The following is a 14508-nucleotide window of genomic DNA, read 5'->3' as shown; positions in this document are numbered from 1 at the left end:
TTTGTGGCTGTTGTAGGATAGAATAAATGAGTAAATCTATTGGTGCTGACATGCACCAGGGTTCTCACTATGGGAGAAGGAAGCTATGGAAAGGGGAAGATTAGAATGAACCGTGTGGTGCTGGATTTTGACTTGGAGGTACCAGTATGAACTCATGACTTAAAACAGTACTGGGTGAAGGGTATGCTGTTTACTGTTTTGTCTCCATGTCTATATGAATATCTTTTGTCCACTGAAAGGACGTAGAAGAAATTCTATCCCAGAAGCAATGAGCACACCAAGTACTCAGATCTAATTTTCTAAGTGCCATTTTCTACTAAAAGGAACTATGATTTCTCCAGCTAAGGCAGAGAAAATGCAATGAGAGCTAGTAGGTCTTGTGTCAGAAAGCAAGGAAGTACTCAAAGATTGATAGGATATATGTGAGGAGAAAGGAGGGTGATTCCACGGTCCAAATATGGGCAATTTGAGCACCCATAATAATAATAATGGTATTTGATTAAAATCAGTGAATTAAAAAGAATCTAGGAGGAGGAGGAGGAGACAAGAAAAAAAGAGAAAAGGAGAAAAAGGGGGAGGGTACTCTTCTTTAGACAAGAATGACTGCTAAAAAAAGAAGGAATGATAGAAAATTACCTTCTAACCAATGTGATCAGTGTTTATCAGTGTGTGCTACTCCCACTGGGTGAAAATACTCACCTGGTCTCAGCCTATCACCACATATACTATCTGTTGCGGAGCGGGAGAGGTATCTTTGTGGAGAGATCTGCCAGACCACACCTTCACCAAGTGATCAAACTTGGCATCGTGGATAATGGGGCAAAACGACACCGTGCCTCCCTGCAGGAGTACACCATCACCTACTTTTCTTACTTGAAAGTTTATCCTGAATCTAATCATGAGGAAACAATTCAATAAATACAAACTGACACAGTCTACAAGACATTTGGCCTGGACTTTTCAAATATGTCAAAGTTTTGAAAGATTTTTTTTTTTTTTAAGTGAGTGTCCTGGTACTCGAGTAGTAGACTAAAGGAGTTTATATAGAGAGGCGTGAAATTAAATGCAGCAAGTGAATCTTGGGTAGATCCTGAATTGAAAAAAATGTGTGCGTGTACTCGTATGTGTTTATGACGTTTTGGGGCAACAAAGGAAAGTTAAATATGGATGATATACTGAATGATATGACTGAAGTGGTATTAAATTTCTTGCATATGATAATGATGAGGTATTTAGAGGTGAAGCAGTGTTGTTTGCAGCTTTCCAGTGGTTCAGGGGCAAAACACCTACATAAAGAGAGAGAACATAATTGTTGTGAGATGTGAACATTTAGTGAAGGTTATACTGTTCAAGTACCATTCTTTCAATTCTGGTTAGCTTATAAATTTTCAAACTAAAAAGCTAGGTTTAAAAAAAAAAGTGCAAAATTGGTGCAGCCACTATGGAAAATAGTGTGGAGCTTCCTCAAAAAATAAAAACTAGAACTACCTTAGGACCTGGCAATCCCACTTCTGGGTATTTATCTGAAGAAATCCAAAACACTAATTTGAAAAGATATATGCACTCCTATATTCATTGCAACATGATTTACACTAGCCAAGATATGGGAGCAACCTAAGTGCCCATCGATAGACAACTGGATAAAGAAAAGGTGATACATATATAAAATAGAATATTACTCAGCCTTAAAAAATGAAATTTTACCATTTGCGACAACATGGATGGACCTACAGGGTATTATGCCAAGTGAAACAAGTCAGATGGATAAAGATGAATACCATATGATTTCACTTATATGTAGAATTTAAAGAACAAAAGAAACAAACAAAACAAACATAATTCTTAGATACAGAGAACAGATATTCGCCAGGTTGGCTGGGGCTTGGGGGCTGTGTGAAAAAGGTGAAAGGAATTAAGAAGCACAAATTGGGAGTTACAAAACAGTCACAGAGGTGTAAAGTACAGTACAGGGAATATAGTCAGTAATATTGTAATAACTATGTGTGGTGCCAGGTGGATACTAGACTTACGGAGCGATCACTTTGTAAGTTATGTAAATGTCTAACCACTATGCTGTATACCTGAAACTAATGTAATACTGAGTTTTGACTGTAATTGAAAAATGCAAAACACTTGTTTAAAAAGCGCAAGTTCTGAAGCGGAGGTTCAGTGAACACAAAGACTCAGCATCCTGAGAAGGCTCCTTTTCCGTGGCTCTCAGTAGGTCCCTAAGTTTCTCTTTCACCCAGAGTCCATCTCCAGAGGCCTCAGGAGGCTCTTGAGACACTTGCAATTCCCATCCTCGCCAGTGGGGAGCCGGTTCCCAGGTGTCCCTCTCCTCCATCGCGAGCTTGCCGTAAGCTGCCGTGGGCGTAGCCTGGGCGTGGCCAAGTCAGGAACGGCCAATGGGAGCCGAGATGGAGGCGGGGCCTGGGCGGAACAGGGGCGGGGCTGCGCGCGGGCTTCTGGGCCACCCCTGCCGTTTCATAGCCTTTTCTTCAGCTTCCGCGCAGCGCCGCTCCCTGCAACCAGGGTGAGTTCCTGGGTCAGAGGAGGTGCAGGTCGGAGGCGCCGCCGGGTAAGTTCCTGACCAGCCAGCTGAGGCGCGCTGGCCGCTCAGCGCCTGCTCCGGGTCGGCGCTCCTGCGGCCGGTCCTTCCCCGCGGCGCCCGGAACCAGCCCGCGCTGACCCCTCCGGGCGCCAGGGACTCGGCGTTGGAACTATGGGGCTGCGGCCCCGGAGAACCTCGGCGCGGCGGGTTCTGCTCGGGTTCGCGTGCAGGGCCCGGCTAAGCGGGGCGCGAGGTTTCGGCCCCGCCGCGAGCGGTCAGGCTCCAGGCCGGCATCGCGTGGCGGGCCGTGTGGGGTGACTTCTGCTCCCGCGTCACTGAGACCCAAGTCGAGGCCCGTCTGGCATCTGGGCGTGTGCGCCCTTGTCCCCGCGGTGTGTGTCGCCGGCCTCGGCATCCCTCCCACTCGCGCTCGGTTCAGTGCGCGGCCCCCGCACAGACGAGCTGCGGCGCTGGGAAAGGGCTCCTGGAACTCGCCGGGTCGGCTCACGTTCGCAAGGACGGGCTGGATTAATTTGCTCGGGAAGTCATTGTAGCTCCGGGTTTGAGCGTCTTTCTGGGTGTGCGCATTTTCGTGTCAAACGGTCACAATGATCGGCATCATTGTTCCTGCGCAAGAACGGCGAAACGATGTGGCCACTGGCCGCGGAGCCCAGGTTCGTCCTCACGTAGTGAGAAAAGTTGAAAGGCATGAGTTCTGGTCCTGGCTTTGCGGCTGCCACGGTCTGTGACCGTGGGCTCGTTCATGCGAAAAGAGACACGATTTCCCAGATTCCTTTTAAATTACACATTTCATAAATCTGTGATGAGCTTATTTTTCGTCCTGTACCTTGTAAAAAGAATGAAATAGGAAAAGTCCACGAAAGGCAGTACTGCGGGGAACAAAGATGTATGAGCACATACGAAGTTTAGAGACTGGTTACAAGACCGCAGACTGAAGCGGGAACAAGTCAGACGGAGAAAACTTACCCAGAAGTAAATGTGTAAGGGAAACTTGGAAAGCTTTCAGAAGTTCCAGTAGCAATTACTAAGTTTAATTACCTCTTTGCAGCTGTGCAAATAAGGTAAGGAGAAATAAGTGCTCAGTGAGAGAAAATGTGGTTGAGAGCATATGTAACAGCGTGTTTCCTAAGTGTCGGGAGAATCCTTTGGAATTCTTAATTCGTGTAGACATTTCCACTCAGGAAACACTTTTTTTCTTTTTTTGTTTAGTAGAGAGTTTTGTGTTTCTCCTGCAGGAAATACAGTTTGTTCTGAACGTTCAGATTTCCTAACCTTCCCACCCACCATGGTTTTTAAGTCTTTGGACAATAGCTTTTGCTTTGTAGCTGTGTGACTAGGGAAAGTCCCTTTCCCTCTCAGGCTGTATTTCTTCAATTGTGAAATGTGGATAATGATACCTATTTCATAGACTTGAAAGGAGTCAATAAAATCCTTTCAGTGGAAAACATACAGCAATGCCTGACCTACCATTCAAGAACAATGGCGATTGTTCGTATTGTGTGCAGAGGCAGCAAAGAGAAGTGAGCACTGGGTTTTAGTCTGGCCAGAGGGTCGGTCTGAGGAGCAGTGCAGAGTGGGAAGTGGAGGACAGCGCTGCTGTACCTGACCCTGGGATTTGTGCCCAGTTGGAATCCCTTCCTAGGACCTCGGGCTGAGATGCGTCCCAAACACTCGTGATTGCTAAGGACACGTGAGTCTCTCTGACTGTTGGCCTGTCAGTCGTGGCACTTAAGTAGAGTTGGGGTTTTCCCCAAAAATTGTGCTAAGAAGTTAAGGAATGTGTGTGGAGGAGAACCTGTCTAACGACAGCTCAAAAACAAAAATGGTTTCATTTACTGAACAGATTTCAGCCTAAGATAACAGAAGCCCTGTCACAGCTGGCTGTGGTCAGTGTAGCTTACTGGAAATTCCAGTCTTTGCTAGAACTTTTGCTCGTTTGGATATTTGACCAACTACTGATGCTCTCTGGTTGTTACTTAAAGCCCAAGTATTCTTTGACTCACTGAACATGAACTTGGGAAGACTCAGTAGTCTTAGTTGCTCAGGGATCTAGTCTTGTATTCAGAAAGGAAAAGAACCCAAATTTCTTTTTAACCCTTTTCCTAGCTAATTTTTAAAATTGTGATTGGATAGGAAGGATTTTCTTCTGGTTTAACCAGGGTGCAGGAGTGGACACTCGTTTGTGGAAGAGACGTCTGTTGTGTGGTACCTCTGAATAGGAACTGACGGGTGTGTGCTCCAGCCCACGTGATTTAAAACCATGGGGAGACAATTCCACAACAATTCTGAGCTCTGCTTGAGTGTTTAAAGATGCGTATAATCCAGAACTTCTGGGGTTTAATCTAAGTAAAAACTTAATACCAAAACCAACAGAAGAAAAAGTAGCCAAATCTCACTAAAACTAAACTAGCAAAACAAAAAAGTAGTGGCAAGAAACCAGGAAGTTAATCAGTGAGATGGTGTAAGGTCACATGACAGTATAGTCTTTAAAAATGTTTTGTTTTTAAATTAAAGAGATGAATATAATCCCATTTCCCATAAATTTTTGATGCCATTTTGGAGGATATCTTTTGCGTGTATGTGTGTGTCTACATATATGTCTATGTAGACACATATATTCACTATAGACAAAAAAATCCTGACTGCATAAGATGATTAAAAAGAAGAATGAACTATGTTGTCACCTTCGGGAATTAACTACTTCAAACAGGAATTTAAGTGATAAGTATCCCACGGTGTGACTCAGCCATCATTTATTTAGCCCACTGATTTTTCTAACAACACACATGCGTAAGGTGTCCCTGAGATCCTGTTCTGTAGGTGGTACCCTGGTGTCCGGATGTTTAGGAAGCTGTGCACCAGCTTACAGCCCTCTCTGTTCCGTCAGATGCCTGAGACATAGTGAGCATCACCCCAAGAAATAACCACATGGAGGCCAGGGGCGGGGGTAACGGGGAGCAATTGTGGAATCGTTTCCTTGTGGGCTCAGGGAATATTTTGGAACTAGATAAAGGTGGGGTTGCACAACACTGAATGTAGTAAGTGCCACCAAAGTGTTTGCTAAAATCGTTTATTTTGTAGTATGTGAATTTCAACCCAGTAAAAATACTCAGGAAAAAAAGTCATATGAACGCTGTCTTTGTTACGATGTTGGAAAAATAAATTATCCCTGTTTAGATTGACTATCTACCTTCTGAATATTATATTTTCTCTTAAGACTTTTCTCTTAAATTAAGCCCGTTTTTGTTTATGAGATGCATCTTATCAGTAGTACCTTTTTGAAGCTGTTAGTAATATTTTCTCCTTAGTTAAAATGCTATCACTCTTTTATGATCGCGTACAGCCTTGGGTGGCAGCAGAAGGAACGCTGCACTTGGAATCAGAACGCTGGGGTTGGAGGCCAGCCCTGCCCCCGTCAGGTGAGACTTGGCTTTGTGGACTGTTTTTCGGTCCTCCTATCCCAAACTTTTTTTTTTTTTGGGGGGGGAGGGGGGGAAGAATCCATTGAAATCATTTATACTGAACATTTTTGTAATGGCAAGTGACAGTATGGCCGCATGTCATTGTTATGTAGTTATTGTTTTGTTTTTTAACTTGGATTCAGCAAAATCCAAGAATGGGTTGAGGAAGGTACTATTGGATAGTAAATGAATTAATAGGATTTATTATTGTCTCTTACAGTCTGTAACGTACAGAATTACTCATTACATTAGTTACGAATTTAATAAGACTAAGACCTTGTTAAGTACAGATATTATTAAATGTTTTCAAGGGTAATAGGGAGATGAGTTTTTAGGGGCAAGGCTTGTTTTTGGTACTAAAATACATAAGGCATATGGTGATTTTCAAGTTCCATGCTTAGGGGGCCTCACTCATTGTAACCATTCTGAGTTTGCGTGATGTCCATACATGAGGAATAGCTATTGGCAGGTCTGTTTGGGGTCCCCTCTGGGTTCCTTGTGTTTTCCTTGAGTTTAAGCAGGCCTGTTGGCCTTGTTGAGAACTGACATTCTTGGCAGTTGTGATTGTGGTAAACCCCTCCTGGGACATGGCGACTTGGGGAAACTCCTGAAACATGTGAAGTAGAGACGTTGGGCATGTTGCTTGCCAGTGATGACTACAATAAATTAGGAATTTTGTTTTGCACCAACAGTAATTATAGTATATCGTATATACACCAAAGTGTGTTAACTTGTATGTGTTTCCTGTTAATGGACACGAGGCCAGACGTACCAACTGACGTGAAGCAGCAGTTCATACAATGACTGTAGGGACCCGCTGTGGCAGGCACGCGAAGCCGTGTCCCAGTGCACCGGTCCTAGTACGGGACAGGAGGGGGCAAGGCAACACTTGTTGAGTGTCGTTTTTGTGCTAGTTTAAAAATGTATGTATTTAATCCCCACAATAGGTCCGAAAGCTAGGCAGTTTATTTGGGTTGGTGACTAAAGTATGGGTTCTCCCTCTAACTGGTTTTGTTGGCTGCGTTGCTGCTGCTGCTGATGGTGGTGGTGATGATGATGGAGAAAAACACCTGGAGGTTAATGGAACTTCCCTTGAAAGGAAGTGCGGTGGCCCTGACCCCGGAGGTCGCCTCTTTCCTTCACACTGAGCTGCCTCCCAGCTGTTAGCATTCGCTGGGTAAGAGAAGAGAGCTGACATCTATAGCGTGTGAACTACAAGTGCGTCGGGGTAATTTTAAGGCACGTTGTTCCCCCTGGAACAATGGGCTGCAGCATGTTTTGCTCCAGGTACCTGATGGATCCTAGTGCCTCCCGGGAGGCGCTCACTTCAGACAGTGACGGACAAAGGACAAATAGCAACCGAAGAACAGATTTGCGATGAGAAGGACGACGTAGGGCGTAGGCTCCATCGTGCTCCCTGGGCACGTACAGCGGAAGGCCTGCGTGAGAGGCAGGCGCAGAGACAGTGAGAATAGCGGTGCTGAGGGGCTCAGGAGATGGCTGCTGTGCTCTGTGAAGGCAGGGCTGCTCTCCCAGGCTCCTGGCAGTGGCAGCGTCTCATAGTGCTCTCCAAATGAGACAGAAGGAACTGCCTATGTGAGAAGTTCCAACTTTGAAACGTCTTACTTTTGTGTCCAGGAAAAAGCATGTTGGAGGCTGTGTTTTTGTGAATCAGAGGAGAAGGGACAGCGATGACAATGTCAGCCCTCAACTGGAAGCCCTTTGTGTACGGGGGACTGGCCTCCATCACGGCGGAGTGTGGTAAGCAGCCCCGAGCCCGGAGCGGAGTCAGGTCCATTTTCCTGCTGCGTGTGACGATTAAAACCCAAGGTCATGGCTGGGTGTTTGATGGGAATGGAGTCCAAGCACAGAATGTGCCATTAGGAAGCTAATCTCACAATTCACAATTTCCTTCTTCTTTTGATATGCTTTTAAGACAAAATAGTCATTTTGGCAACTTGCAGTTTTAGGGTTCAAAGTTTACTGGGGACAAAGGTGAATCTGTTGACCAGACATAAGTTTATGAATCAGTTCTGGTTGCATCAGTCCCAGTTTTCCTGGTCCTTTTCTCCACTTTGCCCCCCCACCTTTAGCACATGTGGCTGTAAAGAAGCTGGAGGAGGGCCAGCCCGGTGGCTCAGGAGGTTAGAGCTCCGTGCTCCTAACTCCGAAGGCTGCCGGTTCCATTCCCACATGGGCCAGTGGGCTCTCAACCACAAGGTTGCCAGTTCAATTCCTCGAGTCCCGCAAGGGATGGTGGGCAGCGCCCCCTGCAACTAAAATTGAACATGGCACCTTGAGCTGAGCTGCCGCTGAGCTCCCAGATGGCTCAGTTGATTGGAGGGCATCCTCTCAACCACAAGGTTGCCGGTTTGACTCCCGCAAGGGATGGTGGGCTGCACCCCCTGCAACTAGCAACGGCAACTGGACCTGGAGCTGAGCTGCGCCCTCCACAACTAAGACTGAAAGAACAACAACTTGAAGCTGAACAGCACCCTCCACAACTAAGATTGAAAGGACAACAACTTGACTTGGAGAAAAGTCCTGGAAGTGCACACTGTTCCCCAATAAAGTCCTGTTCCCCTTCCCCAATTAAAAAAACACACAAAACAAAACAAAACAAAAAAGCTGGAGGAGCTCCAAGGTCTTCCCTGCCCAGATCCCATTGGCTGGCGTGCAGTCACTTCCTGCCTATGCACGTGACCCGGTCTCCTGGGTGACTTCCTCATCAGCTGAGGTCCCCATCAGATCCTGTTTATTCTTTTGTTTACTCCCTGGAATCATTCATTCAAGAAGCACTATTTGAGCAGCTGCCGAGTGCCAGGTGCTGGGCCTGGCACTTAATTTGCTGCCAGGGCTCAGTCACTGCTGTCCTGGGATGGAGGCTGCCCATGGGGCCCAGGGCCCAGGGCTTGAGGCGCGTTCACCCCTCCCACCCCCCGCCATGTTCCCTGTGCCCGTGGGTCCTCCCGCTGACATGACATTTACTGAGTGTGAGCTTTGTAGATTTGAGTGGACTGTTAGGCTCTGTATTAAACATTTCACCTGCGTTAGCAGATTTACTTTTAGACTGTAGAACACAAAGTGAGAAACTCCTTAGAAAATGAACTTACCTCTCTTCATGCATATTGAACCCAGTTTTAGCCTTCACATATGTAAAAAACAACATATTTTAAAATGTATTTTTCTTAGTTGCCTAATTCATTTCATGTATTTACTTTCTATAGCAATGCAGTTTCCTTATGTAGAATAACATAAACATAAATAAAAATACAAAGAGAGGAAAATGTATTCATGCCTTTTAAAAAAGATCTTTTGGTTCCCAATTTTTCTAAATAGAAAAAAGATTGAGACGTATCTGCCATTTCTTAATTGTTTCCTAGTTTACATTGTAGTCTCAATGTTTCTTCAGTAATCTGTCCCTACGTGGCCTTTATTTAGTGGAATTCCTTTTTATTAAGCGAGATATTTCTTTCTTTAAAATGCCCAGGTACATTTCCGATTGATTTAACCAAGACCCGGCTGCAGATTCAGGGCCAGAAGAGCGACGCGCACTTTAAGGAGATCCGCTACCGAGGCATGTTGCACGCGCTGGTGAGGATCGGCCGGGAAGAGGGCCTGAAGGCCTTGTATTCGGGGTGAGTGACCTGTATTTCTCTTTCGCTGCTGACCTTTCAGAATGGACTTCAGGTTAAGACTTCATCGAGAAAAAGTGAAAGTTTGAGGCGCATTTGAAAAGAACAAGTAATATGTCAACTTTATTTTCTATATGTGCATTTTATGTAGCAAATGTGGTGGTGAAACTTTTTATTATAATCAAATACAAATAATAATACAAAATTACACTCGGCTTAAACTGTAATTTGGTTTTCATCTCTGAAAATAGCCCTTCCCCTGGCTATTCTGATTATCAAGGTTTTTGCCATAATGAAAATCATGGAGTATCTCTCCATGGGGAAGAATTGCAGTGAGCCAGTTTTTGTTAGTCCGACATTGAATGAACAGTGTGCTGTCGGCTCTGGAAGGCTCGTGACGCACACAGGGTCCTGCCTATGTCCCCAGAGTCCCTGCCGGACACAGTTCAGCAGGCTGCTTTGATTGAAGAGACATTAATGAAGGGGCGACTTAAAGGTTAAGGGAACAAATGAGGTACCTAGAAACTCGCAAATGAGAAATCGTTGCCAGCCAAAGGACAGGAAGAGTTGAGCAGAGCAACTGGAGCCAGGAGGGAGCAGACAGTAGTTGTCTAGGGAGCCTTTGGTGGTGCCCGGGGAGCAGAAGAAATACCTGCTTTTTTCCCCTGCACCCTCCCCGCTCCCATCTCTACCCTCCCCTTCCTTCCTCCCTTCTCCTTCCCCCTCCCTTCTTCCCTCCTTCCCCTTCCCCCCTCCTTTCTTCCCTCTCTCCCTCCCCCCTCTCTCTGTCCCTCCCTCCCCTCTCCCTCCTTCCCTCTCACCTTCCCATCCTCTACTGGCTGAATCCGCCTGAAAGTCAGCAGCAGGGGAGACTGGGTGCCTTGGTCGTTAGCAGCGGCCTCTCAGGGCACAGCAGAGCAGAAGGGTGAGGATGGCTTTGGGGGTCACATGGGAGACAGCAGCAGCATATTGTCCCGAGGGAACTGTTGATAACTGAGGGCTGCAGATGAGTACACAGGGGATGGCAGTGCAGCCTGGTAGGTGCTAGAGTCTGGAAGAGGCATCAGCCCCAGACTGGGGAGGGGGCAGAAGCGGGCTTTCAGGAAGGCCGCTGGATCCCGGAGTCGGCTCTGACCTTGAAGGATCAAGAGGAGTTAGCCCGGTGGTTAGAGAGGAACTATGCTCATACAGACCCAGTATGTGCAAGAGAGCATGGCACATTCTAGAAAGAGCGAGTGATTCAGCATGGATACAGCACGGAGCTGGAGAAGAGCGGAAGAGGGAGCGGTCGTGGTCGTGGGGTTAGGACAGGACAGCCTGAGGCCGTGAGCACCTTGGTTCTGTCCCGTCCACCACAGGCCCCCCCTGGAGCCTCAGCCCTTCCACCCACCAGTCCCCAAAGGAGTTTGTTTTTCATGAGCTAATACTTTAAACATGAGGAATTGCGCATAAAGGCCTGGGCTTCCATATTCTCCAGAGAAACCAACACTGGGCCCACATGCATTCACGTACTCTTGTGAGCACAGCGACTGGAGCTAAGGAAGCTTTCTCTGACTCACCGCAACCCCTGCCTCTCGCAGAGCGTGATGTGCTGTTGGATCAGGCCGCTTCACTCACGGGCTCCTCTGCCCTGCGGCAGACAGAGCCATGGAAGGGCTTTGAGTAGCAGGACTGACGTGTGTGGTTTAGGTTCCACTGTAAAAAGACACCTGCCTGCCACGGGGAGAAAGGATTGCAGGCTGGTCACCCTGGAATGAGGCCCTCGCGGAGCAGGCAGAGTCCCCAGGACCTGATGTGAGGGTTGCCTTGGCAATGGAGAGGAAAGACTGTCTAGAAAGCTCCTTAGGGCATAGGGTCGACACATTATTTGACCTAATGTAGGACGGGGGTGGTGGGGGAGGAAGAAACATGCCTGAAGTCTCGATTTCTGGTTTTGGCCAGTTTGTAGATGGAGGTTCCACTCCCTGGTGGGGGACACAAGGGAGAGGGGATTGTTAGGCCAGGGAAGGTAAGTAGTTGAGACTCTTTCCGTGGTCATTTGGTCTGGAAGTAGGTGCAGGACATGTGAACTGAGAACTCTCGGAAGCAGTTGCACATGGACCTTTGCATTGGTGTTGGAAACGTGAATTTAGGAGTCGTCAGTCTTTAGACGGTAGTTGAAGCCATGGGAGGAGAGGAGCTCACCCGGCAGCGTGGAGCAAGGAGAGAAGGAGCGTAGGAGCCTGGGGAGCCAGCCCCTGAGGACAGGCAGGAGGCTGCGGCCGCGGGAGGAGACAGCTGCAAGTAGGACAAAGCGTGGGCAGTAGCAGACACTGCAAGGTGTTATGTAAGATGCTCATTGAAAAGCATCATCTAATTTAGCAACAAAGATGTCAGTTGGCCACCTGTTTTGCTAGAGGAGGAGGAGGGAAGCCAGACTGTAACTCGAGAAGGAAGTGCGGAGTGCGGAAAGAGAGCTGGGTGTATAAATGTCACAGGTGGTTCTGGGTCAGGCAGAGTGATGGCAGGGAGAGGAAATAACTAGAACAGGGCCTCCGAGGAGGCAGGAGGGGGCACCAGAGCAGCAGTGCCACAATGGTAGATGCTTTCAGAGGCCCCGTTTCACCAGGGCTTCGTATTTAGACAGGAAAGCCCTGTTGTTTTAACATGAACAGGCAAATAGAACCACAAGTTCACTTACATTTGCGTTGAGAATAAATATGAGGGGCTGAGCTTTCACTTAGTGAACTGATAATTTGCTCAAGTATTTATATCTTTTTTGGATTGTACCTATATTTTAAAAAAACAATTTTTTGGTTGTTGGATATTCCGTTTTAAGAAATCTGCTTAGTGCAGTTTAATGGTGGAAGGCTCATGTGTGATTGTATTTCTGTATGTGGCTCTTCAGAGGATTCTCAGTGACTTTGAGCACTTTTGTGTCCCTGTCCATTGGTTCTACAGCATTGCCCCTGCGATGTTACGCCAGGCTTCCTATGGCACCATCAAGATAGGCACTTACCAGAGCCTGAAGCGATTGTTTGTGGAGCGCCCGGAAGGTGAGTGGGGAATCCTGTCCCACTTGCAGACAGGAGGCGGGTTGTTTGTCTTTTTATTTAAGTGGTTTTGTATCAGATTTTCTGCAGCTTATTTGTGACTCCACTGCTGCTGAGGGGAACTCTGGGTATAAAGTATAAATCAATTGTGCTTAAAACAAGTGAGTTATCAGTTGAATTCTGGGGAGTAACAGTTAAAAGGAGCAACCATTTTAATGAGTTACCCTCATCTTTAAAATGCCTAGAGTAGAGGACATGTTGTTACAGTTCTAGCCAACTTAAAATTTTCTAAGATCATAGGACTTGTCACCTGTATTTCAGGAAAGCAGTGAACACATTTCTTAGCATTAAGAACTGAGTTCTGATACTCTGCTGCTGGTTGACTGTGTGACCTTCCTTTAATCCATAGAACTTTGTCTTTTTTTTCTTGTAACTTTGTCTTTTTCTACAACGGGACGTGCACCAGCCAACTGCTATGTGAGAGTGGTAAACAGGAGCTAAGATGATTTGAAAGTGCTTCATTATACTTCAAATTAAATATATGTGACTTAAAGTGCTTTGAAACTTTCTCTCCACATTAGCTCATAGGAGTATATCTTTTTTATTCTCCTACGAGACAGCTCTCCTCTTAACTACTGCAGTGCTTTGCATTTACACACAGAAGTGGTAGATGGCTGCTCACTTTGCGTGATGGTTCACATTCCTTTCTAGACTGCAAGACATTTTGCTAAGCAGAATCCCTTTAGCCAGCAAAAGTCCTCATCCTTTAAAATTACTTGGTTCATTTCTTCATTCTCTTAAGAGGAACAGTGGTCTATATAAGTGAGTTTCACCTGTGTTTGAGTTACTCACGTGAAGAGCTCTGTATATCTGAAAAGTCAAATCATATGTCTTTGTTTGCAGATGAAACCCTTCTGATCAATGTGGTCTGTGGAATTCTCTCTGGAGTCATATCCTCAGCCATTGCCAATCCCACTGATGTTTTGAAAGTAAGCAGTGCCATCTGTACCTTCTCAGCACACTCCACACTTTCTTATTGAGAACAATGTTCAGCTAATGAAAATCTGCGAGTGTAACATACACAACCCAACCGGAATCCCATCGGATATAGATGGGATTAAAAGGGAATCCCATTGGGGATTCATTACATCTGTATGTGTGAATCTGTCTATAACTTCAGTGCCGTGAAGGCTCTAACTTGTAAATATCCTCCAGGTGGATTTCCCACTGATAGATGAGCTCAAAAGTAGATCTGGTTTTAGATATGAGGTTTTGGGTGATTAGGCAGAAAAAAACAATTTAGACTTGGAGGCATGTGAATTTTAATTTTCGTTGAAAATCTCCCTTGTTTTATTGGTTCATTAAAAATATATGGGTTTCAAGTTTTACAGAGGTCTGCTCATTAATGACCATTTCTGAATGCACTATGTTACCTGTTAATTTGATTTCAGGAAATACTAATGGAAATATTTACTTATCACAATTAGACATAACATATGAGATGACCTTGTTGACAATACCAGGGATATAATCTTTTTAAATTCTTTTTGGAATAAGGCAGGGAATAAACTAACTAAAGAAAATAAAAATTAGGCATGAACTGTTTTTGAATCCTTTCACATATTCCTCTTTCTTCCTCCCTCTCCTTTCTCCCCTCTTACTTAACCAGAATTCACTATGTTTCTTTCCTCCTTGCACTAGTTGGTGCATAGAATCCCAACATGAGTAAGACAAGAACCCTGCCCTCAGAGAGCCTTCAAGCTAGCAGATTCTGACAAGCACCAGAATTTTATGCCCCAGCATGCTGA

General features: G+C 45.8%; 1 protein-coding gene across 11 annotated transcripts in view; it reads left to right on the top strand.

The window, feature by feature from the left end:
- The window catches only part of SLC25A30 (solute carrier family 25 member 30), a 70770-nt gene that overhangs the window by 43691 nt on the left and 12571 nt on the right, over positions 1 to 14508 (top strand). For 5 of the 11 annotated variants that reach the window (XM_074329305.1, XM_074329304.1, XM_019756971.2 and 2 more), the window contains 4 exons: positions 7672 to 7794; positions 9524 to 9671; positions 12609 to 12703; positions 13604 to 13689. In XM_074329305.1, coding sequence (XP_074185406.1) covers positions 7725 to 7794; positions 9524 to 9671; positions 12609 to 12703; positions 13604 to 13689 — 399 coding nt within the window. In that variant the 5' untranslated portion in view covers positions 7672 to 7724. The other 6 variants (XM_074329306.1, XM_074329307.1, XM_019756969.2 and 3 more) reach the window with 6 other exon arrangements.

This window comes from Rhinolophus sinicus, linkage group LG04 (genome assembly GCF_036562045.2).
Source record: "Rhinolophus sinicus isolate RSC01 linkage group LG04, ASM3656204v1, whole genome shotgun sequence".
NCBI lineage: Eukaryota > Metazoa > Chordata > Mammalia > Chiroptera > Rhinolophidae > Rhinolophus > Rhinolophus sinicus.
This window is presented reverse-complemented; position numbering and strand designations above follow the sequence as displayed.